The sequence below is a fragment of the Pristis pectinata genome, chromosome 3 (genome assembly GCF_009764475.1).
Source record: "Pristis pectinata isolate sPriPec2 chromosome 3, sPriPec2.1.pri, whole genome shotgun sequence".
Classification (NCBI taxonomy): domain Eukaryota; kingdom Metazoa; phylum Chordata; class Chondrichthyes; order Rhinopristiformes; family Pristidae; genus Pristis; species Pristis pectinata.
The window spans coordinates 130006732-130020291 of NC_067407.1; the positions used below are offsets into that span (position 1 = coordinate 130006732).

Below are 13560 nucleotides of genomic sequence, written 5' to 3' on the forward strand. Positions count from 1 at the left end.
AAGTGATGTAAAGCATTGGTGAGACCACAACTAGTGTGCTGTATGGGTCTCCTTATTTAAGGAAGGACATGAGTGTGTTGAAAGTAGTTCAGAGAAGATTTACTAGATTCGTACCTGGAAAGGATGCAACAAACAAGAAGCTGGAGGAAGTCAGTGGGTCATCTGTGGAGGGAAATGGACAGTTAATGTTTTGGATTAAGGCCCCTTAATCTGGAAAGGGTGTGTTGTCTTGAGGAAAGGTTGGACAGGCTAGGCTTGTATCCAATGCAGTTTAGAAAAGTGAGAAAGAATTTGATTGAATGATATAAAACCCTGAGGGGTCTTGTCAGGGTGGACATGGAGAGGATATCTCCTCTACTGGAAAAATCCTATAGAACCAGAGGCCTTGCAGACAGTATCCAGAGGTTGGCATTGTTGCAATTGGTTTTAAGGATGTTAAAAGAAAGGAGAGCCAGTACATTATATTGCTAGTTGACATATCTTCCCAGAATTGCAACTGAATGGTAACTTGAGCTGAATTTGTCAACAAGCAGTTTGGGCCTGCAAAATGGATTATTAGTATGCAGTGTTGATGGTTGGTGTGTGCGGTAGTTATTAGCCTCTTCTCCTGCTTCTGTACCAGGCCTGATATTTAGCTCAAATAGCTGGAGATGTTTCCATTCAGCCAATCCAAATTCAGATTAGGCACAGAAGCTACAAAACCAACCAGGAATCCATGCTGGTCTAGCAAAGAAGGACCCATTTCTGGAAAGTGTATGTAGGGAGGGAATGATATGAGAGTTTCTTTGTTCATGGGAGGCAAATGGTGCAGTCAAGGTTGGTGTTTGTTGTTTGTTCCCAATTGCCCCTGAACTGAAAAAGTGGCTTGCCAAGCCATTTTAAACAGGAGCTAGGAGTCACCACCTTGATAGATCTGCAATCAAGTGCAGTCCAGATGAGATAAAGATGGCAGATATTTTTCCCCTGAAACACATTAATAAACCAGATTGTCTTTAACAACAGTCCAGAAATGTTATTGTCATCATTAATAATTATTCCAGATTTATTAAATTACTGGAATTTAGATTCCCTGCTTTCATTATGTGATTCAAACTTGTATCTCTGATTCATAATCTAGTCTTTTGGATGCTAGTCCAGTGCCAGCATATGTTGTCATGATCTTATTAATACTGTCCTGCTGTCATTTCAGTGCTCTTGCAAGATCTCAGCTCAAAACATTTTAATTGAAAGAAAAGCTGGAAAAGCAAATTAAAAAGGGATATGTGGCAAGGGTTGGTACCTCGCAGGGGAAAGGGGGTGGCTTGGTTACTGGGAGACTAACCATTCTTGTTTCTTTTTATGTGAACATTTATACTTGGATAAAGATTGGTATCTGACTGTCTTAATGTCTTGATACTGTGATGACTATAAATAAAAGTTATTACACCCCATAAAGATGAATGAGCAGTTCAATATGGCACGTGGATTATTTAAGCTGCGATACGATATGATGAAGAATTCTGAGCACAGTCCTTTCACAGTCCAAATTGTGTTTTCTTTCGTATGTATTCAGATGGATTTATCTGTAAGCTAAACTGATTGTAAAGATGTTTTGTACTGCAGATTATGTGCATTTTTGATCTTCTTAAATTACTGCTTTACTATCGCTGTTCACAGAAAGGGCCAACAAGAGCATCCAGAAACTGAAATGTACTCTGGAAGGAAAACTTCAGGAAGAATCCTCTGAACCACCTCCAGTGGATGGACCTGACAATGTCCAGGGAAATTCTGTACATCTCTCAGAGGAAGGGGAGAGTCGCAGTGAAATGGCATGGCAGGAGTTACAACATAGTCATGCAGGTGACCACTAAAATGTATTTCTTGTTGAAATAGTTTTTAACCATTGAAACTCCTCTCATTTTGAAAATATGACTGACATTTTATTACTTAATTCTGTAAATATGCTTCTGGATGAAATATGTCTTTAATGTCCAAAATATGATATGAAATAATCACCTATCAGGGCATTAGAGAAATCTGCAGCAGGAATTTGTTTAAACAATATTTTGGTGTCATTTTTAAATAAAATACTTTCATAGTTTACATTTTTAGTGTGGTATCACACCAACACTTCAACTAGATAACATGGGGGCAGCACATGACTAAGCTAGTAGAACCACTACCTCAAAGTGCTAGAGACCTGGGATGAATCCTGACCTCTGGTGCCAGCAGTATGGAGTTTACATGCTCTCCCTGTGTTCCCATGGGTTTCCTCTGGTTGCTCGATTTCCTCTTGCATTCCAAAGATGTGTGGGTTGGGGGGTTAAATGGCCTCTGTAAATTGCCCATAGTGTGTAGGGGAGTGGTAGAATCTGGGGGAAGTTGAGAATGTGGGGAGAATAATAAAAAGAAATGAAATTAATGGCAGGTTAGAGTAAATGGGTAATTGAGGGTCAGCCTGTTTGTGTGCTGTATCTCTCTGACTCCATAACATATTAATAAATAAATAAATAATCCTAAAGAGGTAATAGGTTACTACCTTACTTGGATTCTGATTCAAGGGGTGGGAGGACATAAGGTTGATGGGATGCTTGGCAGAAGAAAGGGGCCTTGCAATGCCTTTACTTCCATAGGTAATAGGTAACACTGGATGTTTTTTCCAGAGGAGAATACAGGTGACACCCCACCCCCACCCCCCACATTACAGCAGTTTGAGTAATGGAAATTTGTCTCTATGGAATAAAAATTCACTCTCCTGAAATTTTATGTGAGGAGGAGAAAAAACAAGCTTTTTTTTGGATATGTAGATGATGTGGCTCTGCATTTTGGAAAATTGTGATATAGATGGTTTAATAGGAACACAACCCCCTGCCCCTCCCCCCCCGCCCCCCATAATGAGGGGGTCGCCTGTATAGTAAAAAATATGTGGTTTTGCTGTAAGCAGAAATTGACAACCAACCCAGTTGTGTACTAAGTGCACTTGTATATTGCCTTTGGGTCTGAGGAATTGAAGACTGGGTGCATGAAGGAAATGGCAAGCAAGAACTCTGGTTGTTTTATTTTTGGAATAAACCTGATGATGAAGGAATTGTTCAGTGGATTGACAACAGAAGCTATGCCATGGTGATTGGGACAGCTGAAGGAGGTGTAATTGGCAATTAGAGAAAATTAGTAAGGAGCTGATGTTAATTTTATTTTCCTTGAGGTATTGTGGGATTTGAGTTGAGGGTCTGGCCCAAGTTGCTAGAAAGATAATGAGGGATCATTTTAATGCAAGTTAAATGTTACCTTTCACCTTACCAACACTGCAACTGAAAATCGTCTAAGAGTAAATATATTAGTGTATGGTAAATGACCTGTAAGATAATCAAATCCTTTGTTTCCATTATTCAATTTGAAGTTGTGCCACAGTGATTTGTTGTTTATGTTTGTATTTAGCATTTTTTTTAGTATGCAAAATACATGTTTGTGTTCATTGAGTATTGCTAAATTATTAAAAATAGACTGTGTCCAGTAATGTCTTCTTTTTGAAACAGTGAACGAGCTCAGAGCCCTGTTGCGACAACAAGAAATTAGAGAAAGGACATGTTCAACATCTACAGCCAGGATGTGTCATATGGTAATGTGCAAGTAAATTAGAGTACATTAATTTCATAATTTTTAAGCAAGCAAACATATTTGTCATTTTACTTTGGATGTTAGAAAAAGCAGAAAATCTGCATTCCAAGTTTGAGATAGTAATTTACATTTTGGTAACAGGCAAGTTGTAGAAAATATAAAATTATTTCAGTGCTGGATTGATTGCTTTTGTTCAGAATATTGGATTTGTGGTTAAGACTGCACAGTTAACCATCATTATCTCAAGCACTTAAGATTAGTGCAGTAAAAGTGAACCGGCAAATCTTGTTCCCTTCTAAGAATTTAAAGTTAACTGATTACAGAAAGGAAGTATAGAAGTGGAAGGTGTGAGTGGTGGTGCATGAAGAAATGTTTTACCAGATTTTAAGTAATCCACTATGTGGAGTTCCTCGTAAGTAAGTTGTGACGTTGTGCTAAGTTTGTGGAACAAAAATTACTATCATTAAAGTCTACTTCAAATGACCATTGTAAATCAATGGAAACAATATGGAAAATTGTCCAGGTTTTCTGGGGTCTTTATTGCCAGAGGGTAGAGTTGTACAATGGAGATGGGTTGGTGGAGGAGGTTGAAGATGTTTAATGCAAAGGCCATCCTCTTTATGCTCCAGTGAAAGGATTGATGATAACTTGTAGCTTGCTTTCTGTATTCATGTATAAGCAAGTGTCCTTGGCACAATGCAGCTGAGGTTGGAGTGACCTCTCCACTAAAGTGGAGGAAGACTTGGATTGAACAGTTTCCCATTGACCTGCAGATCAGTTCAACTCTAGTGGGAAGCTTGTTGGAGATGAGGTGAAGCATTGTACTGATTTAAAACTAGCCTATACTAAGATTAAATCTACCATGGGCACAATGGTTAGGATTACACGTATGCCATCCTGCAGCTAATGTAGGATGGAGATGAATTTCTTTGAGCAGCCAAACTTGAGAAGGTTGCTGCATAGCCTCTCTTGATTGATGGAATCAAAGGCTTACCAAGATTGAAAGGACACATATAGTGATTTGTGCCACTCCCTGCATTTCTCTTGGATTTAGCTTGTGGTAAAGATTGTCCACTGTCTCTCTAGGTGGATGGAATCCATATTGTGATTCAGGGATGATCTTCTTGACCACTGAAAAGAGAATGTTGAGGAGGACTCTGGTAATGATATTCCTCGGGGCAGACAGCGAGGAGACTCCTCTAGTTACTACAGTCAGATTTTTCTCCTTTCTTGAAGACACTTAGGACTGTAGCATCTGAGGTCCTGTGGCAAATCTAGAGGTGTAAATTCACAACAATTAATTATTGTTCCATACCAAAAGGATGTGGAAGGAATACTACAAGTACACATTACTTGAACTTGTTGAACTGAATCAGAAAGCATTGATTTACCTAAGTTAAAGTTCTGATCCCAGAGCTTATGTTGAGCTGAATTGGAACAATGTAGGAAGCCAAGAACAGAGTGACCAGAAGCTCTGGAGTCGTGCTTGAGGACTAACTGGAAATGTTTTGCACTTAATTTGGATTTGGTCTTTTCATTGTATTGGAGTCAACATTGCGAGCAGAGAATACATTGAAAGGAGTTCAAATAAATCACCGTATGGCATGAAGCGTTTGGGGCCTGGGGAAAGGGAGTTCAGAGCAGGTGCTGCATTTCCTATAATTGCATAGGAAGGTGCTGTGGGATGGGAGGTGAATATTAGTAGATATTGAAGGAGTTACTAGAACCTCCTGAAGGAAGACTGTGTCATCATTCTCAGAAATTGTATAAGATTTGATTATTCATACTTGGGATCTGTAGGACTGGCAAGGTGAGCATTTATTGCCCATTGTTGATTGCTCTTGAAGGTGTGATAAGCTCCTTCTTGAACCAGTGCAGTACTCCCACAATGCTGTTGGGTAGGAATTTCAGACCTTGACAAGATGAGGTACTGCCAAAATATTTCGGGTACTATGATTTCAAGGGGAACATATAAGAGATTAGTATTCCCAGGCATCTGTTACCATTGTCCTTGGTGGTAGTGGAGGTGGGTAGCCTAGCTGAGTAACTGCATTTTTCATGTGGTATTCATGTGGTACATCTATTGTGCACTGATGTTGGTGGGAGAGGAATATTTAGGACGATGATGGATACCAGTCAGTTGGGCTGCTTTGTCCTGGATGGTGTTGAGCATCGTGAACGTTGTTAGAGCTGCACTCAATGAAAGTTATAGGGTACCCATCAAGTTAGTGATGCACCTTGTAGATAGTGGAAAGGGTTTGTGGTGTTGGGAGGCAAGTCAGTTGCTGCACAATACTCTGCTTCTGATTAGCTCTTGTAGCCACAGCTTTTATTTGGCTGGTCCAGTTGAGCTTCTGGTCAATGGTGACCCCAGGATATTGATGGTGGAGGACTCTGAGATCATAACACCTAATATTCATTTTCATTTTCCATTATCTACCACTATCTACAAGGTGCGTCACTAATTTGATAAGTACTCTAAACTTTGAGTGCAGTTTACCAATGAGCTTAACTCATTCTATGCATGTTTTGAACAGAAGGGGATTGGAATGTCATCACCTGCCCTGACAGCCTCCAATACACCTGAACCCACAGTCACTGTTACAGATGTAAGATCAGTCTTCCAGAGGGTGAACACGTGGAAAGCATCTGGCTATGTCCTTAGATCCTGCACAGATCAGCTGACAGGAAAATGCAGATGTTTCTAACCTCTCCCTGCTTCAATTTGAGGTTCCTACATGAAAAACACAGTGATGCTGGAGGAACTCAGTTGGCCTGCTGAGTTCCTCCAGCATCATTGTGTTTTTCATCTAGATTCCAGCATCTGCAGCCCTTTGTTTCTCTGAGGTTGCTACATGTTTTAAGAAGACCATTATCATCCTGGTACCCAAGAAAAACAAGGTAATGTGCCTTAATGCTTGCCGCCCAATGGCTTTGACATCCACCATCATGAAGTGCTTTCAGAGGCTGGTCATGATGAGCATTGACTCCAGCCTCCCAGAAAACCTCGACCCACTGTAATTCATCTACCACCAAAATGGGTCTATGGCGGATGCCATCTCCCTGGCCCTACACTCATCTCTGGAGCATCTGGACAGTAAAGACACCTACGTTAGACTACTGTTTATTGACTACAGCTCTGCCTTCAATACCATAATTCCAAGCAAACGTCTCCAAACTCCTAGACCGGGGACTCAATACCTCCCCTTGCAAATGGATCCTTGACTTCCTGTCCAACAGAACAAAATCAGTAAGGATAGGCAGCAGCACCTCCAGCGCGATTATTCTCAACACTGGTGCCCCATAAAGCCATGTCCTCAGCTCCCTATACACTGAACTGTGTGGCCAGATTCTGCTCTAATTCCATCCACAAGTTTGCAGATGTTACCACCATAGTGGGTCGAATCTCAAACAACCATGAGTCAGAGATAGGAGATAGAGAGCTTGGTGACATGACAACAACCTTTCCCTCAGTGTCAGCAAAACAAAAGAGTTGGTCATTGACTTCAGGAAGGGGGGGCAGTGCACACGCTCCTGAGTGCTGAGGTCGAGAGGGTTGAGAGCTTCAAGTTCCCAGGAGTGAACATCACCAATAGCCTGTCCTGGTCCAACCATGTAGACGCCATAGTCAAGAAAGCTCACCAGCGCCTCTACTTCCTCAGGACGCTAAAGAAATTTGTCATGTCTCTTTGACACTCACCACCTTTTAACTGATGCACCAGAGAAAGCATCCTATCTGGATGCATCACAGCTTGGTATGGTAACTGCTCTGCCCAGGACTGCAAGAAACTGCAGAGAGTTATGGACATAGCTCAGCACATCATGGAAACCAGCCTCCCCTCCATGGACTCTGTCTATACTTCTCACTGGCTGGGTATATCAGCCAGCATAACCAATGACCCCACCCATCCTGGACATTTTCTCTTCTTCACCCCACGCCCCCTTCCTCATTCATTCATGTGGAAGATACAAAAGCCTGAAAGCATATACCATCTGGCTTAAGGACAGCTTCCATCCCACTGTTATAAAACTATTGAATGTTCCCCTAGTACGATAAGATGGACTCTTGATCTCACGATTTAACTCGTTATGGCCTTGCACCTTATTGTCTGCCTGCACTGCACTTTCTCTGTAAAGGCATCACTTTATTCTGAATTCTTGTATTGTTTTACCTTGTACTTCTTCAAATACACTGTTGTAATGAAATGATCTGTATGGACAGTATGAAAGACCAGTTTTTCCACGGTATCTCAGTACATGTGACAATGATAAACAAACTTATTTACCAATTTGTTGGTTAGAATCGCTTGTGGTGATGGTCATTGTCTGTCCATGTGTGGTATGAATATTACTTGCCTGAATGTTGTCTAGGTCTTGCTACATACTGATGTGGAGTTGCAAATAGAAATGGAATTAAACATTTGTGCAATCATCAGTGAGCATCCCTACTTCTAAGTGATGAAAGATGATAGAACCATGGAAAACTACAGCACAGAAAACAGGCCATTTGGCCTTCTAGTCTGTGCTGAAATATTATTCTGCTAGTCCCATCTACCTGCCCCTAGCCCATACCCCTCCAGACCTCTCTCGTCCATGTATCTATCCAATTTACTCTTAAAAGTTAAGAGCGAGCCCGCATTTACCACATCAGATGGCAGCCCATTCCACACTCCCACCACTCTTTGAGTGAAGAAGTTCCTTCTAATGTTCCCCCTAAACCTTTCCCCTTTCACCCTAAAGCCATGTCCTCTCGTACTTATCTCTCCTAATCTAGGTGGAAAGAGCCTACTTGCATTAACTCTGTCTATGCCCCTCATCATTTTGTAAACCTCTGTCATATCTCCCCTCATTCTTCTCCACTCCAAGGAATAAAGTCCTAACATGCTCAGTCTTTCCCTGTAACTCAACTCCTGAAGACCCGGCAACATTCTTGTAAATCTCCTGCACTCTTTCAATCTTACTGTCATCCTTCCTGTAGTTCGGCGACCAGAACTGCACACAATATTCTAAATTTGGTCTCACCAATGACTTATACAACCTCACCAAAACATTCCAACTCCTATACTCAATACTTTGATTTATAAATGCCAGGATGGCAAAAGCCTTTTATACAACCCTGTCTACCTGTGACTCAACTTTCAGGGAATTATGTATCTGAACTCCCAGATCTCTTTGTTCCTCTGCACTCCTCAGTGCCCTCCCATTTACTGTGTATGTCCTCCCTTGATTTGTCCTTCCAAAATGCAACACCTCACACTTGTCTGCATTAAATTCCATCTGCCATTTACTGGACCATTTTTCCATTTGGTCCAGATCCATCTGCAAGCTTTGAAAACCTTCCTCGCTGTCCACTACACCTCCAATCTTAGTGTCATCCGCAAATTTACTAATCCAATTTACCACATTATCTTCTAGATCATTGATATATACAATAAACAACAATGGTCCCAACACAGATCCCTGAGGCACACCACTAGTCACAGGCCTCCAATCTGAGAAACAGCCATCCACAACCACTCTGTCTTCTCCCACTCAGCCAATTTTGAATCCATTTTACAACCTTTCCATGGATACCCATTGACTGAACCTTCTGAACTAATCTCCCATGTGGGACCTTGTCAAAGGCCTTACTAAAGTCCATGTAGACAACATCCACAGCCTTACCTTCATCTACTTTCTTAGTGACCTCCTCAAAAAAAAAACTCCACAAGATTCGTTAAACACTATCTACCACACACAAAGCCATGCTGACTATCCTTAATCAACCCTTGGCTGTCCAAATACTTATATGTCCTATCTCTCACAACACCTTCCAATAATTTACCCACTACTGAAGTCAGGCTCACTGGCCTGTAATTACCTGGTTTACTCTTCGAGCCTTTCTTAAACAATGGAACAACATGAGCTATCCTCCAGTCCTCTGGCACCACACCTGTGGCTAAGGACATTTTAAATCTATCTGCCAGGGCCCCTGCAATTTCTACACTAGTCTCTCTCAAGGTCCGAGGAAATATCTTGTCAGGCCCTGGGGATTTATCTACCTTTATTCGCTGTAAAGCATCAAGTACCTCCTCCTTTTTAATCTCTATATGTTCCATGACACTAGTGCTTGTTTCCCTTCCTTCCATATCCATGCTGCCAGTTTCCTGAATAAATACTGATGCAAAAAAACTGTTTAAGACCTCCCCCATCTCCTGAGGCTCCACACATATACGACCACTCTGATCTTCTAGGGGACCAATTCTGTATCTTACTATCCTTTTGCTCTTAATATACCTGTAGAAATCCTTTGGGTTTACCTTCACATTATCTGCCAAAGCAGCCTCATGTCTTCTTTTTGCCTTCCTGATTTCCTTTTTTAGTATTTTCTTACATTTCCTATACTCTTCAAGTACCTCATCCGTTCCTAGTTGCCTATACCTGCTATACACCTCTCTCTTTTTCTTAACCAGCTCACCAATATCCCTTGAAAACCAAGGTTCCCTATGCTTGTTACCCTTGCTTTTAATCCTGACAGGGACATACAAACTCTGCACTCTCAAAATTTCATCTTTGAAGGCTTTCCATTTACTGAGCACATCCTTGCCAGAAAATAACTTATCCCAATCCACCCTACCTAGATCCTTTCTCATTTCCACAAAATTGGCCTTTCTCCAATTTAGAACCTCCACTCGAGGACCAGACCTATCCTTATCCATAATTATCTTGAAGTAGCTGAAAATAGTTAGGCTCTTGACATTTCCCTGAGGACTTCATGTGGTGATGTTCTGGGCTGGGCATTTGATCTCCAACAAATGAAGCCATCTTCCTTTCTGTGAGTTATCACTCTAAACATTGTAGTGTTTTCCCCTTAATATCCAATGACTTCAGTTTTACCAGGGCTCCTTTATGCCCTATTCAGTCAAAGGCTGCCTTTACGTCAAGAGCAATCACTCTCACCTTGCATCTGGAATTTAGCTCTTTGGTCCATGAAATCCAGAGCAGAGTGCCTTGTTTGGGATGTCAGGACCATGGGTTAGCAGGTTATTAGTAAGTAAATGCCACTTGACAGCACTGTTGATGACATCTTCCATCACATGGATCAACAGTAGATGTTTGAGGAGATAAAGTAAGGAGGCATGAGATCCAAAGGGACATTGCAGTGTGGATCCAGAACTGGCTGGCCCACAGAAGGCAAAGAGTGGTTGTTAAAGGGTCGTATTCTGCGTGGAGGTTGGTGACCAGTGGTGTACCTCAGGGATCTGTACTGGGACCCTTGCTCTTTGTGATTTTTATAAACGACCTGGATGAGGAAGTGGAGGGGTGGGTTAGTAAATTTGCAGATGACACAACGGTTGGGGGTGTTGTGGATGGTTTGGAGGGCTGGCAGAGGTTACAGAGGGACGTAGATAGGATGCAAAGTTGGACTGAGAAGTGGCAGATGCAGTTCGACCCAGATAAGTGCCAAGTGCTTCATTTTGGTAGGTCAAATATGATGGCAGAATATAGTATTAATGGTAGGACTCTTGGCAGTGTGGAGGATCAGAGGGATCTTGGGGTCCGAGTCCATAGGACGCTCAAAGCGGCTGCGCAGGTTGACTCTGTGGTTAAGAAGGCATATGGTGTATTGTCCTTCATCAATCGGGGAATTGAATTTAGGAGCTGAGAGGTATGGTTGCAACTATATAGGTCCCTGGTCAGACCCCACTTGGAGTACTGTACTCAGTTCTGGTCACCTCACTACAGGAAGAATGTGGAAGCCATAGAAAGGGTGCAGAGGAGATTTACAAGGATGCTGCCTGGAATGCGGATCATGCCTTATGAAAACAGGTTGAGGGAACTCGGCCTTTTCTCCTTGGAGCGACGGAGGATGAGGGGGGACCTGATAGAGGTATATAAGATGATGAGAGGTATTGATCGGGTAGATAGTCAGAGGCTTTTCCCCAGGGCTGAATTGGTGGCCACAAGAGGACGTAGGTTTAAGGTGCTGGGGAGTAGGTATAGGGGAGATGTCAGGGGTAAGTTTTTTACTCCGAGAGTGGTGAGTGCGTGGAATGGGCTGCCGGCAATGGTGGTGGAGGCGGATATGATAGGGTCTTTTAAGAGACTGTTGGATAGGTACATGGAGCTGAGGTAAGCCTAGTAATTTCTAAGGTAGTGACCTGTTCGGCACAGCTTTGTGGGCCGAAGGGCCTGAATTATGCTGTAGTTTTTCTATGTTTCTATATTTGATGCATCTCAGCAGAGGCATAGCCTGGTGAAGAAGAAAGGTTCTATGAGAAAGAGACACCATCTGTGCCAAACTAAGGAGGTTAATGTTAGTGTCAAATTGAAAGATGAGTGATAGGACAGAGAATTGAGAAAATTTTAGAAACCAGCAAAGAGTGACTTAAAAAGTTTAAAGAGAAGGAGAATATAGGACATGAGAGTAAACTATCAAATACTATAAAATCGGTTTCTTCGGGTATATGAAGAAGAGAGTGGATAAACATTCCTCTTTTAGAGGATGAGACTGAGAAGTTAATAATGGGGAATAGAAAAATAGCAGAGATTTGATTATTTTTGATTGGCCTTCATGGGTAGGAAACACTGAAAACATCCCAGTAGCAATAGATAATCAAAGGACTTTAGGGAGAAAGAAACTTAAAGCAATCTCTGTCACTAGGAAAAAAAGTACTGGTCTGCATCCTAGTTAGTGCATCCTAGTTAGTAGCTGCAGATATATGGATGTGTTGGCTGTAATTACCAAAGTATTCTGCAGAAGAAGTGTAACACCACAAGTTATAATGGAGACAAAGCAGGAAACTGTTAGCCTATGATGTGTAATTAGGTTTGGAAAATGCTGGAATCCATTATTAGGGATGCAATAGCAATACATTTAAAAACTAGTAAGACAATCAAGCAGAGTCAAAATGGTTTTATGAAGAGAAATGGTGTTTGACAAATTTGCTCATTCTTTGAGGATACAACAAATGGCTAGAAAAATGGGAACCTGTGGATGTTGCATATTTGGATTTCGAGAATTCATTTGATAAGGTGCCACACAAATCTACTGAACAAGATTAGAGCACACAAGGTTGGGGTAATGCATTGGCATGTTAGGGCAGTGGCTAACTTTTTTTTAAAGTTTAATTTTTTCAGGATAAGTGGATCATTTTCAGACTATAATGAGTAACTGGTAGAATACCATAAGGGCTAATTGCTGGGGCCTCAACTATTTAAAATTTATACTGATGACCTGGATGAATGGTTCTCATTCTTCTCAATGAGAAGTAGAATAATGGAGTGCAATGGGAAAATCACCAAAAGGGCTTGCCCAGTAAATTATGGGCTTCCATATCAGAATCAGATTTATTATCACTGACATGTGGCGTGACATTTGTTGTTTTGCCGTAGCAGTACAGTGCATAGACATAAAATTACTATAAATTACACATCGTGCAAAGAGAAAAGGAATAATGAGGTAGTGTTCATGGACCGTTCAGAAATCTGATGGAGGGGAAGAAGCTGTTTCTGAATTATTGAGCGTGGGTCTTGTTGAATGTAGGTTTGTGCAGCAGTCCAAAAACCTGCTAGTAAGTGCTGAGAATTGCTAGCAAAGCCAATAGATTATGGATCACAATTCTGTTGTTGTTATGTGATCTTAATTTATAGTGTAGTTAGCAGCAGTACTGCAAAGGGCAAAGTGTTGGTGGGGTGAGAGGTAGTGTAGAGCTTGTGGTAAGCAACCATACCAATTTAATGTAGTGTTAGGGTATTATTATTTTGAGTTTCAGGAGAATGTATAGCCTAAACAAATCTTACTTAATCCAAGTAATTGTAGTAATTAAGTGATCATTGATTCTTGACTTCTGTAAAGAATTAACTCCCACTTCTAAACCATGTCTTTTCCACTGTTATCAAGATTTCCTGACCCTTCCCTTTTTGACTGGCTGCCGTGTTTGTTGTTTCCCAATGTCCCTAATGCACTCATGATATTTAACC

General features: G+C 41.4%; 1 protein-coding gene across 2 annotated transcripts in view; it reads left to right on the plus strand.

The window, feature by feature from the left end:
- The window catches only part of sdccag8 (SHH signaling and ciliogenesis regulator sdccag8), a 312707-nt gene that overhangs the window by 7911 nt on the left and 291236 nt on the right, over positions 1–13560 (plus strand). For both annotated transcript variants that reach the window (XM_052013084.1, XM_052013083.1), the window contains exons 2-3: positions 1657–1839; positions 3516–3598. In XM_052013084.1, the coding sequence (XP_051869044.1) occupies positions 1657–1839; positions 3516–3598 (266 nt within the window). The remainder of the gene's footprint in view (positions 1–1656; positions 1840–3515; positions 3599–13560) is intronic.